The sequence below is a fragment of the Stomoxys calcitrans genome, chromosome 5, assembly GCF_963082655.1.
Source record: "Stomoxys calcitrans chromosome 5, idStoCalc2.1, whole genome shotgun sequence".
Taxonomy (NCBI): Eukaryota; Metazoa; Arthropoda; class Insecta; order Diptera; family Muscidae; genus Stomoxys; species Stomoxys calcitrans.
The window spans coordinates 63,964,679-63,985,622 of NC_081556.1; the positions used below are offsets into that span (position 1 = coordinate 63,964,679).

Genomic DNA, 20,944 nt, shown 5'->3' on the forward strand with positions numbered 1-20,944 from the left:
TAAAACCAGTGTCGAAAGGGATTTGATTCTAAAAGTACAAACCTTGAAGTAGCATCTACAACACAGCTTGACAAGCGTAGCAAACATTTCGCTTCCCCGTTAGCCGTTCCTAGAAGATAGCTGTCTTTATGCTTTGTTTCATGGTGTGATGTAAGTGACTGTAGAGAAGCGGCCTAACTTCCTTCCATGCGTTGGGATGTTATAAACAGAGTTTTCGGGCACCGACAGAAATGTAACTGGTTGACTATTTGGACTAATCATATTAGGGAATAGTACTCAATGAAGCAGTGGAGACCATCGTAGCGCAGAGGTTAGCATGTCCGTTAGAGGTTACCATGTCCTAAACGCCTATGTTCGAATCCTGGCGAGACCACAGAAGAAATTTTCTGCGGTGGTTTTGCCCTCCCAGTGCTGGTAACATTTGTGAGGTACTATGCCATGTAAAAACTTCTCCCAAAGGGGTGTCGCTCTGCGGCACGCCGGTCGGACTCGGCTATAAAAGGAGGCTCCTTGTCATTGAACTTAAACTTGAATCGGACTGCACTCATTAATATGTGAGAAGTTTGCCTCTGTTTCTAAATGGAATGTTCATGGGCAAAATTTGCAATTTGAAGCAGAGAATTGTTACGTCATGTTCCTAAAAATTTTAAAAATTTTTGTGGAACACAACAAAAAATAACAGGAAAAAGCACAGATTATGAAAGAGGAGGTAAAAAGAAAAAACACGTGTACACTGATAAAAAAATTATGGTACTTTGCCAATACCGCCAGGTATTATTTTGTTCGCGTCATCAACAAAGATTTTTAATTCCATTTGGTATCAATTAAATACCAGACAAAGGACTCTATTAAGAATTGACGGCGTCACATTTGTATTCTTGTCATCGCGCCAGAAGTGTTGTTGAGCTTTGTATATAGTATATTAAAACATGATAATCTCTTGTGTGGAAAAGGATGCTGTGTTAGTGTATTCGCATAAAAACCACTTCTGGAAATCTATGGATATGGAATCAATTGCTGAATACAAAGAATTAAAATTGGTCACGGTGTAACATAACTTTTTGTAATTATTAACATAAATAATCGAAATAAAATTAGATTAAAATTATTTTCAATGTTTTTTTTTGGTTCATATGCGCCTCGTTGTCCTATGTGCCTACCCACCGTTTCGCTGTTCCACAGTGTTACATGCGCATGTGTACCCCCAGGCCCACTCTGTTCTGAATGTATACCTCCAGGCCCACTCTGTTCTCTAGCTTTGATCAATCCGTGTAACATGATCTTCCAGATGGCAATACTAGGGTTCCGTCAGTCCAAGACTGTGTCGCTAACAGCAGTGCCTCGCACTCAACCATAAGTTTCGTCTCAGGTATCCGGTTGAAAACCTCTCCCATCCTCAATCGATTCTGCCCTAGTGGGCGTGGTCCTCATCGCTCCGCCTATGCCACGACGACATTTTCTCTAAACCTGTTTTATGGTTATTTTTTCTCCAAAGCAGTCCAAGAAACTACTGAGGTGTAAATAAACATTGATCTAATCACGCTCCTGTAGAGCCAGTGGACTATCCTCCGATGCAGGCCTCATTTCACATCTACATAGTGCCCAACATCTGTAAGCCTTCTCAGTACGCTCCTGAACGTGACACTTCCAATTCAGTTTCCTGTGCAAGATCACACCAAAGTATTTGACCTTGTCAGATATCGACAGCCCAGTCATATGCAAGACCCATTCGGGTTCAAATCCCTCCTCAGTCAGCATCCTTAATAGGTTATTTATGGTGGCGATAAAATGGCCCTGGGTGGCGTGCCCCGTGCTACTTTCTCACTAATGTTGATGTCATTTATGCATCTGTTCCTTAGGATATGGGTTTTCCAGTCTCTAAAGACCGGGTCCACCCGTATTCGTCTAAGGACTGGATGAATGTGTCGGTCCGCACATTGTTAAAAACCCCTCGATGTCAATGCATACCGCCAGTGTGTACGTATTGCCATCGAAGGATTCTTCTATATTATGCACAACCTCGTGCATGGCAGTCTCCACCAAACTGCTCTTAACATAGGCATGCTGTTTGTATTTAAGCAGATTGCTGGATGTCCTACTCTTTATCATAGTGTTCACAAATCATTCCATGGTTTTGAGTAACTTGGTTTTGCATAACTTGCCTTGCCGGAATTGGCCATAAATACCACCCTTGTCCGGCTTTCGGTGGGGCGCCAGATAGTCTGCCTCCTTCTGTAATAACGTCGGAAATATTCCATCAGGTCCGAGTGACTTAAATGGTTTGAAGCTCCCCAAGGATTCCTTCACCATAAATTTCGTAATTATAAACCTTCGATCAACATCATTATTCCAAAATTCCGGTGTTCGAGAGTCCCGTCGTATCCAGTGGAAAATGAGTTTTCACCAAAAGCCTCAACATGTCTCCGTTGTCTCTGCTCTCACTCCCATGTAATCTACTAAAGCTTCAATTTGGACATGGGTTTTTGAGAGAAACTTTTTTATCTTGGCGGCGCCATTAATGTTATCGACCTGTTTGCAGAAAAGCTTCCAGGAGGCACGTTTTGCCGCTCTGGTAATCTTTCTCAATATTGCGAATCCCCCCGGCCATTCACGGTTTTTTTGGGCTGATTTCCGTTCCCGAAGAGGACAACTATCTTCGAAAGATCCCACCAGTACAGTCGTAATCCTGTTGATATTTTCGTCAATGTCTTCTATGCTTGGACAATCTATATTATCTTGCCCAAGTCTTCTTTTGAGTAGTCTTCCGAATTTTGTCCACAACTTATTCCGGAAGCTTATCGGATTTGGTGCTGGCCGTGTTAATCTAAACCTAATGTAGCGGTGGTCAAAGAAAGAGTGTTCCGTGGAGACCCTCCAATTCTGAACATCATCGATTAGATTTTCCAAACATATCGTCACATCTAATATCTCCTCCCTAATCCTATTACCAAAGGTAGCGGTGTTACCAATATTAAGTGCTATTAGGTAGTTAGTATTCAAGAACTCTGCCAGGGCTTGGCCCCGCTTATTAGTGTTGGTACTACCCCACGAAATGTGGTGAGAGTTCGCATCACACCCTACCTCATTTCCGGTCTGTTTTGCTTTCTCACCAACCGTTTGCAGTTCTGACATAGGTAGCAGTTTCAGAGAGTCGAAAGGCAGATAAAGTGAAGCCAGGTAAGCTCCATCGTCTCCCTGTTGCTTCCGGCGTTGACATCTCTCGGATAAATACATACTTTAAAATTTTATCAGAAATAAGGCGGATCCTCAGTCGAGTATCAGTGTTGAAACAGAATAATTAACAGTTCCGGGTGGTCCATGGCTCCTGAATTAAGACAAAATGAATCTTGCCCTTGCTGATTTTCCCCATCAGAGCGTGTATAGCTGTCTCGCTCCGGTGTAGGTTTTTCAGGTTTACCTCAATCATTGGTCCTCCATTAGATGGATTTCTTGGGAGTAGGTGATGATCTCATCGTCTGCTCCCTGCTAATTAGCCTGTATTAAGTTTCCCTGCACTGCACTGCCTGATGTTTAAATATTAAGATCTTTGCCTATCCTAGTCTTCCGAATCTTGAGTAAATGGGATTCTTGGGAGTATATCACGGTCTCATTGTCTGCTCCCTGTGCGTTAGGCGGTATTGAGTTCTCTGTCACTGCACTGCTTGATGTTTCAGCATTAGGATTTTTATCCATTGAATTCGCCGCCCTCATCCTTGACGAAAACTGTCGCCTTTGTGAGCTGGGGGATGCCGATCTTTCTCACAAGGTCGAGCTTTGTGCCTCAGGGAGTGTGGATACTTCCAACAAGCTTTTTAACGATATGAACACATTCCGCACACGCAAAGCTCAGCGTTAAGATGCCCCCTCTAAACTCGCAGCTCATAATTCGTATGGGTGAATCCCCTTTAGAGTTCAACACGTATTCGATAACTTGTTCGTTTACCAAATGCCTCACTTGGGACCGACGATCTGGTGGAATCCTATCGGATGCACAGCCGATATCGATGACTTCATAAGTCATCTCATCTCTGTTGTGCTTCCTTGCCACTCCGGTGTAAGAGGGCGGCTTCTAACCTTTCTCATCGAGCATCTTCCCTTCCCTGATGGTTGTGACAACCTTTTGGAAGTCACAGTCCTCCATGAAGACTGAGGGGCCGTGCGCGCCTCCTTTGTCTACATCCACAGGACACTGGCAGGTCTGGTCCACCACCGCAGCTGTTTTATCTTTGGAGTCTATTTCTAGCCTACTCCAAAAAGGCTTTAACATTTTTCGTAATAGATAGTACCTATTCCGAAATACGGACATTTTTCTTTGAGGAGCGAAATGAAAGCACTCAACGGCTACTATAAATTTTTAAATATTACGTTCCTTCTCAAAATTATGCAAGGCAAAATAATCTCCGATTAAATTTTGAATAGAATTGACATAAATATTCCTTTAAGATCATCCTATACCTATCAACTGCTCCAACGAAATTATTTTACATCAAACTAAGAAAACAACGAACCTTTATGTAGCTTCTTTGTTGAAGTTAAAAACTTGTATAGCCTCATCGATCTCTCTGAAAAACGTGATTCTGTTAAAAGAATTCATTGCTTTACTTATATACATATTTTATTTTTATTTTGAATCTAAAAAAATATATATATATTTACGGCCTTATTCACAAAACTTAATGTAGATTTAAAATAGGTTTACTTGACATATTTCCTTTATAGAACTATTTGAATAAGGTCGTTAGCATATATTGGGTTGCCCAAAAAGTAATTGCGGATTTTTTAAAAAAGAAAGTAAATGCATTTTTAATAAAACTTAGAATGAACTTTAATCAAATATACTTTTTTTACACTTTTTTTCTAAATCATGCTAAAAGTAACAGCTGATAACTGACAGAAGAAAGAATGCAATTACAGAGTCACAAGCTGTAAAAAAATTTGTCAACGCCGATTATATGAAAAATCCGCAATTACTTTTTGGGCAACCCAATACTTTAGTCTGTAGGTTAGGTTAGTTTTAAGTGGCCGTCTGCCATCAGACTCACTTAGACGTTTTCGTCCATTGTGATACCACAGGAACAGAAGAAGGAAGATGCCTTCTACTTCCTACCGTTGAACCATCCAGATCGCTTTCAAAAGCCCAATAACTTGCGAATGTTCATATCCGCTTTATCAGAGAGGTTCTTAAAGAAATGAGAACCTAATGTGGAACCGCTTCTAACTGCTAGTGCGGGACAAACACAGAAGGTGTTCTATAGTCTCTTCTTCCTCAATGTCTTCATAGCTTCTGCAAAAGTCGTTGCTGGCAACCGTCAGTCTGTCAGCACGTTTTCCGATTCGACAGTGATCTGTCATGACACAATGATTGAGACGTCTGTTCTAACCAATGAGGCCACATAGTTTTGGAATGCTCACAGCATTGTGCCCATCTAACATTCGTCGCCCTTTAGGCCTGGTCCTGAAACTTAAGTTACATGTCGCTGAAGGCATTCCCACAGATTCCAGTGTCCCTGGAGTGTGTAAGGTAGCTCCTAGTCTCGCAAGCTCGTCTGCTTTAGAATTCCCTAGGATATCTCTGTGGCGCGGCACCCAGAACAGGTGAATTTCGAAGGCGGTTTTTGTGTTCAGAAATACGTTCTCCAGGGATTTAATGGCTGCCTGAGAAGATATTTATGCCAAACGTCGTAATGACATTATGTCTTAGCCATTCCACCACTTCCTTAATTGCAAGGATCTCTGCTTGATACACACTGCAGTGGTCGGGTAACCTTTTTGATATGGCAAGTTCTAGAGACCACCCCAAAGCCCACCTGGTCGATTAGTTTTGAACCATCCGTATAGCACCTAGTGCCTTCGCTTGGCACTAGGGCATGCTGACACAAGCTAGTCATTCAGGGCCTTCGTGATCCGCTTGACCACTATGTCTATATCCTCCGTAGTTTCCACTTCCTTTTCTAGTCTAGAAGGGATAGTGGTGCAGAATTTGTGCCGAAATTTATCCCAATCCGCCTTTCTTCTGTCATCCAACACTTCCCAGTCGCATATTCTTCCACTTATACCTTTAAATACAAAGGTAATATCTAGTTCCTTCTGCCAGTTCCTGGTAATAAAGGTCGGTTTATCCCCTTTGTTACAAATCGCCAGATTGCTAAATATAATATATTCAATAAGCAGCTCACCCCTTTCGCTGACATCCAAACTTCCCCATATCTGGGAATGAGGCTTTCTACAATGAGGCTTTTCTTCCTTACAGAAGCAGCTTTAGCCAGCGACTTAAGGTTTGAAGGCGTCATCTCTGAATCGTGTGCCATATATAGGGAAGCCAGCCAGTAATGAGACATATTTATTTCAAGGCTGGCTACTACTAAATCTTCAGTGCTAAGCGACGGAAGAAGAAAAACATTTTGACTACCCTTTGCAAGAATACAGGTTCTGTGTCCCCCATTCCCCGTACCCTTGAGAACTTTAAATTCTGGAATTCTTAGTCCACGTACCACTCCTCCACGAACCCATAGTTCCTGGATAAGAACCACTTCAAATCCCCCAGCCATCAGGAGGACCTTTAGTGCCGCCGAAGCGTCCTTACAATGGTGGAGATTTATCTGTAGGATCAGGACCATAGTCTGGATTCAGAACTTCCACCACTGTTGTGTTAGCCTTGTCTTCTGACTCCACCAGGAATTCATAATCAAAAGATTCGTTAGAACTTGTCATGATGCGCGTCCAGGAGCAGGGGAGAAAGCTGTGGAAACACTCTTCCTTAGGACACTGGGCATTTGCGGTGTGAACGATTTCTCCTTAGATTTTTCACTAACTCCTGCTGTGGAAGTACTTTCGGAGTTCCGTGCTTCCCCGCTGGCGCGCTCTTTGAGCCCATACCAATTTTGTGACCCACCCACACAGGTCTTGTCGGGTCCCGTTTCGATGGCATCCCCTCCTGTCTCAATTGTGGCAGGGGGATTTTCAGGCTCCTGCAATCCGCCAGAGTTTAGCGATGTGTTCGATAGTTCCTCAGGCAAGTGTTCAGCAACAACTGCTGAGTCGTCTCCTGATTCCCCAACCCCACTGCTTCTATAGACCTTCAGTTTCAAGTTGTTGAATCCGTAGGATACAACCCCTTCAGACTTGTTGAGGTCTGCGAGACAGCCGGAGTTTAATACGATTACTGCATGTCTCCGGTCACCATCAGCCTCATCCAATCTACCAATCTTCCAGTCGGTGGTTGAAAGATTAGGATTACATTCCCTTAGTCTTCCAAGTATCGCTTTAGGATCTGAGGGAATCCTTGGTTTTCAAGCATGCGCCATTGGTCGAGAAGGAATATCTGCCTTCTTGACTAAATCTGTGCTGCACCTGGCCAGAACTCACCAAGCTTTTTTAGCGCACAACAATAAATTACAATTGAGCGTTGATCGCCGGGGCAATTGGTTTGTATCGGCCTCGATACCAGCCTGCATTGTCACAAACTGGAGGAAACCCTGGAAATTCCGCAAGGACATCGAAGTATACTGATGACAGTCATTGACATTGACTATCCCACTACAATTATTCCTGGGTATGCAGCCCTGTTTTTCTCCCTTGTCGACAACTGTCATCACCAAACTGTCCCTAGCGACATTAGCAAAGGTTCTTGAACCCATCTTACTGTTGTTCGCCCTAGTTCTTTTAGGTATGGGATGTCCTCCAGGTGACCGCAGCCTTTTGGCTGACTGCGGTGCAGTTTCCGAATCTAGTCGTGTAGTCTTTGGGGTAGCCTGTGCAGCAAATTCCCAAGCCCAATTTAAGGAATCTCTACCTATCAGTCAGAGGATCATTCGCATCAAGCCTCTCAATAAACCTGAGAGCGATGCGTCTTCTATTATTCCAACCTCTTAAAGAACGTGTTGGTTTGCCGGGAAAGGCCGATGTCCTAGGCAAATTATAGGCATGCGGAGAAGGAATAGGTTCGGCCTTTTCCTTTAGACTCGAACCAGGTGTCTTCTGACGAAGACAGAAGCCCCTGCCGATCAGTCGTCTGTCGGCTAGTGAAGCCAGTCGAGGCTTTAGTAGCAGAAAACATGCTACGGTCTGATACCACCACCGCAGCTGTTGGGTCTTTGGAGTCCATTCTATGCCTACTCTTTAGTCTGTAAGGATTATGTAATCTATAGGCTTCATTTTAACTCATTTTAAGTGAGTTTTTACCGCCTTTTTGAAAAAGGGGCCGCCCAAAAAGATCTTTTTAGTGAGCCGGTTGAGGGTTGAAATATTCTATAATAGAATTGCTGGTAGTCTTATCAGTAATATTGCCGAATTCACTATACACCTAAAATTAAAGGATTATAAACTATCGTAAATGGAATATTTAGAAAAATGTCCAGAATGGGGGAACTTCCCCCTCTTGTTTGGGTACTTTTCGATGTAAACTTTCAAAACACCGATACACGTATTTTCTATGTTTCCTTTTTTTAGTTTTTCCTGTTGTTTTCGAAAAAGTTTAATTTTGTTATTTGATCTATATCATGTGACATTTGAAAAAAGTGAGGCACGAACGGATTCTGCGGACAAGAGTCTTGGTGTAAATGGGTTAGGCATAAGAAAACAAACACTGGGCTCATCTAGCAACATTAATGTCTAGCCTATGTAGACTATTTAACGTTCACATCTTTGCAAAAATTTAATTCAGAAACCGATGGTTGTTGTTGTTGTTGTTGTAACCTGCTCTTGCGATGGTCTTTCGCAAGAGCAGGTTAAACAATGCTCCCGATGCTAGTTGAAACCATCGGCCGACAATGGGGCCGTATAAACATTTTACCGAGATTCCTTGGTTGTCTTTTGGCATAAATAATAAAATTTTACAACGTTGTAAAGACGGGGACTACTTATGTGAATCACGGTCATAAGGTCACGAACGGAAGTCGACGACCATAATAACGATTGCAAAAATAATTTTTTATCAAATAAGTTGATCATTTCGTTTTTGTTTGCAAAATATAATATTTTTTCGTTTAGCTTTTAATACAAAAATCTTTTTTAGGTAAATCATCCGATATAAAAATTCCTTACATTTTGCAACCCATATATGACCTAAAGCAGACAGGAGACGTCAAATTTGGACCAGGAACCCGATCGCCATTACTTGGGTTACTCGGTGGTGCCCTTCCAAAACTATCTTCAGAGCAACATGAAGCTGTCAGCAAAGCAAAAAAGTATGCAATGGAGCAGAGTATTAAAATGGTACTGATGAAACAAACTCTCGCTCATCAACAACAGGTAATTATAACCCTTTAATTTTTTTCTTTAGGCGACCATTACAGAACATTTGTTCCACTAGCCGAACATAGATAGATTTCCAAGCACCTCGACCTTCTATCCTCCTTCTCCAATCTCTGACACCTAGTTTCGAGATGTCTATCACCATTTGTTTTTCCATCGAAGTTTTGGGTTTCCCCTTTTACACATGCTATTATGGTCGACTTCAAAATACTTCTTAGCTGGAGTTCTTTCATTCATTCTGACAAAATGACCTAGCCATCGCAACTGTTGCATTTGATATTTCTGATTATCAACCGATAATATCTATATTGTCGACAGAGGCGAGTAGCATATGTTTTTCTATTCACTTCTTAATGAAATCACACATAAGCTTTCTCCCTGTCTAAAACCTCGTTTGGTGTTAAACGGTTCGGGGTAGTTCTCTCCATTTCTTTTTGAGGAACGTGTATTGGCGAGCATCGTTCTGCAGTCTTATCAATTTTGCAGGGATGCCAAACTCAGACATGGCTTGAAATACATTTGAATGTGTAGGGCTGCTGAAAGCGGCTCTGTAGCAGACGAAAGAGGTTACGTGTTGATTTGTCATTCTCTGCCTTTCCAGGATTTGGCGCAGAGTAAATATTGGATTTATGGTGTATGTACAAGGCCTAAAGCCACATTGATGGGACCGAATTATTTGCTAGATTTTAGATTTTAATCTTTCTCACAGTACTTTCGATAGTACATTGTATGGGATGGGTAGGAAACTTATTGTGATGCAGAGTTGCTCAGTCTGCCGCATTCTTGTCGACACTCTTGGTCGTATCATGGGTTTCTTGGGGTAGGCTGTCGTTGCCCAAGTACGGGTTTTGCGACATTTTACATGGAGTTGCCATTTCGACGCTATAACATCGGAACAAGAAGAGCTTTTATCAATCGATTTGGTCAGTCGATTGGAGTATGTCGTTGCCATCTACTACGTTTGCAATTTTTCGACATGTGGGTTCCGTGTAGAGTCTGAACGTACGTTTCTCTCTACGCTTAAACGCTTGCGAGCCTTTGCTGCAACGAAGTAATGATCCTCGCTGGTTGAATCATTTCTCGTGTTTTGATCGGTGGAGAGCCACTTGTTCTTTTTTTCTTTATTAAACCTTGAATTGTTTGCCGCAGGAGATATACATATAATAGCATAATTACGATCTAAGTAATATGTAATATATTTAAGTATTTAATTCCAATTTCATCTTACCATAACTTCGAATAGTAAATTAATAAATCACAAAAAATTATGATATTGATTTAATTTTCGCTTCATTGTGTTTCTAATACGTAATCCTTGGTTTTACTTTTTTTATTTATCTTTATTCCTTTGTTGCTCATAGAATATAATTTTTATAATCGTCTTGTAATGTTGTTTTATGTCTTGTCATGTACACTCAAAAAAGTGAACCCAATAATATCATGCATGGAAACAACATACTGCAGCCTAACATCCGCTAAATCAGACAATTTCTCAAAGAAATGAGAAGCTAAAGTGGAACTCCTTCCGCCTGCCAGTGCGGAGCAAACAAACTGCAGATGGTCCATATTCTCCTCTTCCTTGTCGTCTTTAAAACTTCTGCAGAAGTCGTTACTTGCAACATTCAGTCTGTAAGCAAGTTTTCCGATCAGACAGTGACCTGTCATGACGGACACGTAGACTGAGACGTCTGTTCTAACCAGCGATAGCAAAGCGGTAGACCTCTTCAAGTCTAGATTGGACTACAAAACAGAGACGAAAAACTTTACATCGAGTAAAATCGTTCGAAATCTGTATTTATTTATTGAACGTGAATATCTGAAATGTAAAAACTCGAATGTTTAATTTTTCCGTAATTAATAAAAAGTTTATATTACAATGGGTATGTATACTACTAAATTGTAAATGTACATTCCATTAAGGAACAAGGGATACATCTCTCACATCAGTTAGTGCAGTCCGATTAAATTTTAAGCTCAGTAATAGTTTAGGTTAGGTTGAACAAAGGGTTCCTACCTAAGTATCGGTGTCTGTTATCTGATCTGGCAAAATATCGATGGCACTATCGACAATATCTATATTTTAGTTTTTGGCTGAATATCGATTGATATTTTTCCTATCGATACTATCGGAAAAGTGATAAATAAATTGCAAATTTGCCCATGAACATTCCATTAAGGAACTGGGGCAACTTCTCACATATCAATGAGTGCTGTCCGATTCAATTTTAAGCTCAATGATAAGGGACCTTCTTCTTATAGCCGAGTCCGAACGGCGTGCAGCAGAGCGACACATCTTTGGGGAGAAGTTTTTACATGGCTAAGTACCTCTCAAATGTCGATAACCACCGCTGAAAAATTGTCTGATGATCCCGCCAGAATTTGAACCCAGGCTTTCAGCGTCGGAAAAGTTACACTATTCGCAAATTTGAATAAAAAATAAGCAAGGCGACTGTGAATGTATCCTATAAACAATTTTCAATCGTCCTTCTTGTTGAGTATCGTTCGAATCGGCCCATGACCTGATATAGCTTCCCTATTAAATTTTCTGTTTTTACTTTTTCAGCCTAAAGAGAGCGCAATTTTCATCCGACTAAGCTTAAATTTTGTAGCATGATTTCCAACTGACTTTTTTAAATGTGGTTTTAATCCGTCCATGTATTTATGTTGCTTCTATATAAACTGTTATCCTGATTGTTACTTCTCTTTTTCGTTTAAAATATAGATGATATACACGATAGTATCGATATGGTCAAGCAGTCTAAAATAGATCTCAGGCCCACTCTGTCCATCAGCTTTAATCTAACTGCATAGCATGATCTCCCAGATGGTAATACCAGAGTTCCGTCAATCCAAGAATGCGCCTCTGGCAGTAATGTTTTCACTCGATCTCAAGTGTTATCTCAGGTATCCAATCGAAAAACTCTTCTTATCCATCAGGGTTTCCTACCGTCGTCTCGATTATTTCGCGATTGTATGGCCTGCTCCTATTCTCCCATCGCTTTAATTCTTAATCTGTATGCCAATAGGTCGGATATCTAGAATAGTCTCTAGTGCCCTAGTAGGGCTGGTTCTCATCATTCCGCCTATGCCAAGACAATAGGTTCTCTGACAAGTGGACTATCCTTGGATTCAAGACTCTCCTAAGTAATTGATTTTGCAAGATATCGAAATCGTTCTGTTGAGGAAACGTCGTTCGTTGTTGTTGTTGCAGTTTGTTGTGTTCTATCTTTCGTCTGCTTGATTCTGTTGAGTGTCAAGATCCAGGAACTCTGCGACTAAGATGGGTGCGTCCACAGGGATCTGGGTCTGAGACGAGTGGGTCTGGCTGGGCAGTTAAACAGGTGACGTGTATCGTGTGGTCCCTGATCATAATCGGGACATGTATCTTGCACATCGGCATCAATCCTTGATCTGTAGGAGTTGAGGGCGTTGCATCTGCTGGACCGTAATGGAGCTAGAACTACTTTGGTATGCCGGGGGAGGTCAATTTCTTCAGGTGGGAGGCGGTCGTTCTCCAAGGACTACATTCACCACATAGCTATTTACCGCATCTGCAATCGTGTCTGCATGAATGTTGTATAGACGCTTGTTTGCCGCTTGATATGCCGCTTAATCTAGAGGTTCTTTCTTATAGCGCTGAACTGCAAGCTCTAGATCTCGAATCTTTTGAAGATGAACTCCTGGCGGAATCAGAATACAAGACTAACGCAAAAGTGATGGAAGTTCTGTATCCTGACTTAGGTCCGGTTTCTGAAGACAAATCTACTCCATTGTAAATCCACTTCGGCGGAACTGAAGGTGATCCTGATGGGAGGGTGATTTAACGTGGTTTCTACCCATGATCCATGGTGTGTGGAGAAATGGTTCGTGGACTAAGAATTTCGGGATTTAGACTACTCAAGGGTACGGGGAATGGGAGACACAGAGTCTGGGTTCTTGCAAAGATTAGTCTAAATGTTTTTCTTCTTCCGTCTTTAAGCCCTGAAGATTTAGTAGTAGCCAGCCTTGAAATAAACAAGTCTCAATACTGGATGGCTTCCCTATATATGGCACACGGTTCAGAGATGCCGCCTTCAAACCATAAGTGCTGGTTAAAGCCGCTTCTGGGGGGAAGAAGAGCATCATTGTAAAAAGTGATGCACTTCTTCAGATATGAGGGAAGCGGATGTCTACAAAATGGGGTGAGCTTCTTATCGAATAATACAAGTTGCAATTTGGCTATTTGTAATTAAGGGAGTGAACGGATCTCTATTACAAGGAACAGACAGGAGGTACTAGGATTGGACAACCCTTGTGTTGCAATCTTCCAACTGACAGCTCTACCGCAAAGCTTGACATTTTTGAGGTTATACGTACTCAGAATGTTTTTACATACGAGCACTATTTGTGTTGTTTACAGTAACTTAAAAGACTAATCTCGCCCAAAAAATTGAATTAAATCGTAAAGATTTTTGTTCGATTATTTTTTACAACTTTCGATTTGAATCAACTCAACAACAGTGCATCGATAAACTTAATTCAATTTTTTGACAATGAAGATCCATCAAGGAATGGTGAATTTATCGATGGATTGGTGAATTCAACCGGGGTCGTAGTTCATTTGAAGACGAATTTCGTGAAGGTCGTCTAAAATCACTTGTTATTCCCAAAACCATTGATGCTGTGCGCCAACTGATATTGCAAGATCGTAATGTGACCTATCGTGATATTGGTCAACCTCAGGCATTAGTGGGACCAGCTTACATTCAAAATTTCATGAACATTTGACCGTAACAAAAAATTGCTCGCGTTCGATCCCACACAATTTGTCAATCGTTAAAAAAGGCTCGTGTCGATTGGTTCAAAGAAATGCTCCAAAAATACGAAACAAATGCATTTCTGAGCACTCAAAACATCGATTTGATGGCGAATGACTTCTTTTTGTTCCCGTACGTAAAAAATAAAATGAGAGCATCGTTCGACACTGAAGAAGCGGTTGATGCGTTCAGAATACATGTTTTGGAGATACCTCAATCAGAGTTGCAAAAGTGCTTCGACAATTGGTTCAAACGCATACCAAAGTGTATAGATCTTAACGGGGAATATTTTGAAAAAATATAAAGCGATTTTCGATGATGGTTAATATTTGTTTTTGTGTTCTCTAATCCCGAAATATAAATGGCAACTCTCGGTGGTATATATTCAGAAGTCAAAGATTGTGTGGACAATGTCTAATGAGAAAACACTAGATCTATTCGTTGATACACATTTCCCGGGAAATTCTATAACGGGCAACGTGGCGCCATAAGAGGTTGTCACTGATATGTATTTGTCGGAGGTCATTAGGGAAATTGTGTCTGAACCGAAAATCCTTTGGGCGATAAGAAGTTTCGACTCCTTTAAGTCGCCAGGCTCTACATCACCGGTTGAGTTACAAGCTGTATCTGATAGACGGGTTCCGTGGCTTAGGGAGATATACTCTGCACTATCTGATGCACTGATTTTAATGCTACATATAATGCCGCTGGACATCGTGGGTAGACAAATTGCTGCGACCACTGCAGTGAGGCTTAGTAGCTTTTCCTTTGGCCATTTGCGGCTATGGACAATGTGTTACGACGATACACTGTCCGATGTTCCAGGTAGTACGGATTACACCCTGCCTGATCCGCGTTTTTATAAAAAAATTCCGTTCCCACCGTTCCCGATAGAACCGAATGGAACTACGATATCCCTGGTAATAGAAGTTACATAGATTTCTATACGCATGGTTCTAAACTAGACGACCAAGTGTGTTTTGGACGGTAATCTAAAGATCTAGAACTGGTCATATCGAAAAGGTTCCCCGACCACTGCAGTGTGTATCAAGGGGAGCAATGAAGGAAGTGGTGGAACAGTTGAGTATAATGTCACAACGACGATTGTCATAAATATCTTCTCAGCCAGGCAGCCATTAAATCCCTGGAGATTGTATTTCTGAATACAAAAACGCCCTCGACTGTCGCAGATCTCTCAATGAGATGTATGAACAGTTCAAGATTCACCTGTTGTGGGTGCCGGGCCACAGAGATATCCCAGAGAATTGTAAAGTGGACGAGCTTGCGAGACTAGAACTACCTTACTGGAATATGTGGGTATGCCTCTAGCGACATGTAAGCTAAGTTTTCAGGACCAGGCTCGAAGGACAACGAATGATAGATGGTCACAAAGAGGGTCCTGTGAGCATTCCAAAACTATGTGACCTCCGCTTTGCTGTCACTGGCTAGAACAGACGTGTCCGTCACGACTCTGTCTAATCTGAAAACATGATGACAGACTGAAGGTTGCCAGCAACGACTTTTGCAGAAGCTGTGAGGCGTCGAAGAAGAAGAGGCTATAGAACACCTTCTGTGTTTGTGTCCTGCACAAACAGTCAGTAGGTTCTCATTTCTTTGAGAACCTGTCTGATTATTATCATTGAACATTTACAAGTTATTGCTTTTTAAAGCGATCTAATGGTTCAACGGTAGGAACCAGAAGGCATTTTCCTTCTTCTTTTCCTGTGGTATCACAATGGACGAAAACGTTCAAGTGACTGCCTCTTGCCACTTAACCAAGCTAGTGTGTTTTCGAATTTAGCCAAAATCTCCCACAATATTCCACTTTAGGAGTATAGTGTCAAAGGAAGAAATATTCCACATAAAATTTACAGCGGTCAAAAAAAGTATTCATCATTCAATGTTTTTTTTTTAATAAGCCTACAAAAGACAATTGGAATAAAAACATATTAAACTAATGATGCAGTAGTGCTTGTGTGATATATATGTACAAAATTTCATTGTTTTTAAAGAAAAAAATAGTATTTATTGGAACAAAAAGGGCCATTTTACAGCTGAACACAAAAAATTAAACAAAAAAAGTATTCATCATTGCAAAAAAACAAAAAAATAAATAACATAATTTAAAAAAATTAATACTTTGTTATTCGACCACCGCGTCTTATAACTTCTTTTAAACGGTTCACAGTGGGCCAAATGGCAAAAAAATTGGAAATAAGTCTACAACTTTTTATCTGTTGATTTTAGCCATACAAAATGTTCTAGACATTTGTAGAGGAGGACATAGGCTTTCAGAAAAGTGCTGTTGTTGGTCCATATCTTTAATACAGGGTGAGCTACAGGGTGTCAAAGTTGACCACTTTTGACTTCTCCAAGCTTCTGGGGGCCATAACTTTTGATCTACTCAACCGATTTACATGATTTAGGACTCTAGAGAAAGAGCTTGACAAGATCTAAAAAACTTATGCATAAAGTACCATGCCATCGTGTACTGTTAAGGAGTTATGAATTGTTTAATTTTAAAATATGAAAATTTGGCCTTGGTTTTTTTCAGTGTTTTTTTAATAACTCCGTCAATTTTAAAGCTATAAACTTCATACTTCACACAAATTATGCCAGCATATGTGTGCATAAAATACAAAAGGAATCACGTGAATATCTTTGGCGGTTTAAAAATGGCATCGTTTTCAATATGAAAAATATTTTTTTTGTCAAAAAATTGCAAAATTTTTCAAAAAAGATACTCCCATTTCCTTTAAGTTTTCGCAAACTTTGGCCGTCAAAGCATTATCATTTCTTTCCATTTTCACAAAGTCGAGGTATTAAGAAAAGTTTTAAGTGCTAATTTGGCTAATTTCGATATCAAACAACACCGTTATCTTAAGACCAAAATGGCCAATTTTTTTACTAAACTTCAAAAGTTTCTCACTGGAAAAAAAGTTCCACGGGGATTTTTTCGCTTTTTTTGAACTTAAATGAAAGCTTAAAATGTTCCCAACATTTTAAGGTATGTCTCGCCATATCCTAGCCATAAATGAGATCGTAGCGATCAAAATACTGAAAAAAGTCAATTTTCAAGTAGTGCTATATTCATTGCTAAAAAACAAGTATTACGTCACATTTTATTGCAAAGATGTTAAATAAACTTTTATTTGGTAACACTTCTTCTACAAAACACAAAAAGAATCATGGAAATATCTCTATTCTATTCCATTTTATGGAACCGGCAATAAAAAAGTCAATTTTTCAAAAAAGTCGAATTTCCCAAATTTTGTTTTTGTTGTCCTAATTGCACATGACACACTATAGCCATATTTACGCAACATACCTTATCGTAAAGGAAATTTTCATACCTTTCCAACGATGTATAAAACATTTCTCAACTCGGATTCTATCTACTCTAAAATTCATTTACACTTCATTAAACTCTATATAAAAATGTCTATTTGTGAAATGGAACCTTATATGGGGCCTACACTAAAACATTGATAGATTTGCCCAGGGTTTACAATACAAATGTGTTAGAATAAAAAAAGGTCTCCTGCCAAAGTTTAAAAAAATTGGAATAAAAATATGTGTTTTAGAGCGAAAACATTTCGCATCGGCGTGCGTTTGTATAGTACCTACATCTATTTTTAATGTAAGCTGATGATTTTTGAATAAAAAGTAACCTAGAAATATACCTGCATATATATATATATTTGTGTTAAGATTTGATGCAGACAAATGTTACCTGTTTCGCTATGTCGAATTCCCAGGAAATCCACCGTATCAATGAATGTGAAAAAACCTACCCATAAAAAATTCATTGTCATTTTTTTTAACCAAATTCGAGTCCAGGTAAATAATTATAGAAGAGTAAGTAAAAAGAGGCACTTTGGACCCCTTTTTACGATTGCGTCTGATACCTGAAATGGGTCATTAATTGTGAATATATTGCATAAATATTTGAACAAAATCCAAATTTTCTTCATTATATTTTGTAGAGGCGTAAAGGACATTTATAAGTTATGGAAGTCATACTGAAGTATTCCACTCTTTCGAAAATTGTATGGGACATCAAAAATGATTCCAAATCATACACGGAGTCATTTAAGGAACTTGTTTACACTTTGGACCACATATATGGAATAAGGCTAAATAAAGACGCTTTAGACAAACTTGAAAAATTCTACAAATCATTTGAGAGAAGGTTGCCAGAATGTTCATTCGCAAAAATCAAGTTTTTCAAAATGTATGAGAAGTGGCTGAAATCGGATCTACTTATTGAAATTAAACCGCTGATTCCCGGCCGGCCTAGCAAAGCATACGACGAAGTTACGGAGAAAACCAAAAAGAAAAAACAAGAGGAACTATTGGCGGCACATCCGCCAAATTTAATAAAAGATACGTTCAAAACAGCATTGTTAAAAACACAACCAAAAAATGTTGGACGAATTGTCGATGTTTTACCATTAGCATCTCCGAAAAGGGTAAAGAGAATGGTAGAAAGTATTCCAACTCCAAAATCGACTACAGAATTCACGGAGGAAGATGCACTGGCCCTGATTTTGAACCTAGGCCTCTCAAGAAACAAATACTCAACAATGAGGAAGGCTCTTCGTGAAAAAGGATGGGGTTGTTTACCCTCAAAACATAAATTGTACAACACCAGGACGAAAATGGTGCCATCAAATATATACGTGGACGAATTAAAAGCAAGAGTGAAACTTGCTGATCTTGTTGAAAATACAGCTGTTAGAATTATTTCTAATTTTACTGAAGAACAGTTGAACACATGTAATAATTCCGAAGTGGTTTTGATCAGCAAATGGGGTTGTGATGGATCATCTGGATTTTCCGAATATAAGCAACAAACAGAAATAGATACCAACTTCGCATCAATTTTCATGGCATCATTAGTACCATTGAGAATGAGATTGTACAAGGACCAATCTTCATCATCGAAAGAAAATGCATTTCAAGATATATGGATAAATAGAACACCTGGGTCAAAATATTTATGTCGCCCAATTCGGTTTGAGTATACAAAGGAAGACCGGAACACAACACGATCTTTGGTGAACGAAATAAAGGAAGAAATTGCTGCATTACCCATGATTGTTATAAACCAATTGGGAAGAAATATAAAAGTTTCGTTTCAACTACAACTCACTATGATCGATGGAAAGGTGGCAAACGCATTAACTGGCGTTATGTCCAATTGGAGATGCAATATTTGTGGCAAGAAGAATGGGCAATTCGAGGACAAGTCTGATGAAAATTTAGTAAACGAAAATGCGCTCAATTTCGGTATTTCGCCCCTGCACTGTAGAATTCGATTCATGGAGTATTGTTTGCATTTATCGTATGACCTTAAATATCGGACTAGCCCTGGAAACCGCGATGTCTCTGCTAGAAACAACCAAGATCTTCACAAAATGAGGCAGGAAGAGAAGAATCGAATCCAGTTGGAGTTTAAACAAAAGGGACTTATAATAGATAAACCTCTTTACGGATACGGAAGCACAAATGATGGCAACTCGGCAAGGCGGTTTTTTGAGGACCCCGTATCGACATCTAAAATAACCGGTCTTGATGAACACTTGCTAAGACGATTCAAAGTGATTTTGGCTGTAATCAATAGCAAAAAGATGATAAATTCAACCAAATTTGAAGCTTATAGTAATGACACAAAAAACATTTTATCTGATTTATATTCGTGGAAAGCTTTAACACCGACAGTACATAAAGTCTTACATCATGGCAAGGAAATTGTGGAATACAACATACTTCCGTTAGGAGAACTTACAGAAGAAGCTCAGGAATCCCGTAATAGAGATGTTAAACAGTTCCGGCTTTTCAATACCCGAAAGAGCACCAAATTTAACCAAAATTATGATTTACTTCAATATTTATTGTTATCGTCTGATCCGGTACTATACAGCATCAGAACTAAATGGCTACCAAAAATATGTGACGATATAGATAAGGACGATCCCGATGCCATTCAAATTAAAGAGCTTTTAAATTTTGATACCTTAGATTATTTGGTAGAGAATAAAATCAAATAATACAAAACTAAAATGCTTTTTTATTTTGGGAGTAGCTAATATACATATAAACGCACGCCGATGCGAAGTGTTTTCGCTCTAAAACACATATTTTTATTCCAATTTTTTTAAACTTTGGCAGGAGACCTTTTTTTATTCTAACACATTTGTATTGTAAACCCTGGGCAAATCTATCAATGTTTTAGTGTAGGCCCCATATAAGGTTCCATTTCACAAATAGACATTTTTATATAGAGTTTAATGAAGTGTAAATGAATTTTAGAGTAGATAGAATCCGAGTTGAGAAATGTTTTATACATCGTTGGAAAGGTATGAAAATTTCCTTTACGATAAGGTATGTTGCGTAAATATGGCTATAGTGTGTCATGTGCAATTAGGACAACAAAAACAAAATTTGGGAAATTCGACTTTTTTGAAAAATTGACTTTTTTATTGCCGGTTCCATAAAATGGAATAGAATAGAGATATTTCCATGATTCTTTTTGTGTTTTGTAGAAGAAGTGTTACCAAATAAAAGTTTATTTAACATCTTTGCAATAAAATGTGACGTAATACTTGTTTTTTAGCAATGAATATAGCACTACTTGAAAATTGACTTTTTTCAGTATTTTGATCGCTACGATCTCATTTATGGCTAGGATATGGCGAGACATACCTTAAAATGTTGGGAACATTTTAAGCTTTCATTTAAGTTCAAAAAAAGCGAAAAAATCCCCGTGGAACTTTTTTTCCAGTGAGAAACTTTTGAAGTTTAGTAAAAAAATTGGCCATTTTGGTCTTAAGATAACGGTGTTGTTTGATATCGAAATTAGCCAAATTAGCACTTAAAACTTTTCTTAATAC

General features: G+C 39.5%; 1 protein-coding gene across 3 annotated transcripts in view; it reads left to right on the forward strand.

Moving 5' to 3' along the window:
• Positions 1–20,944, forward strand: part of LOC106084261 (poly(U)-binding-splicing factor half pint) — a 249,185-nt gene that overhangs the window by 77,935 nt on the left and 150,306 nt on the right. For all 3 annotated transcript variants that reach the window (XM_059369503.1, XM_059369504.1, XM_059369505.1), the window contains one exon: positions 9,014–9,249. In XM_059369503.1, the coding sequence (XP_059225486.1) occupies positions 9,014–9,249 (236 nt within the window). The remainder of the gene's footprint in view (positions 1–9,013; positions 9,250–20,944) is intronic.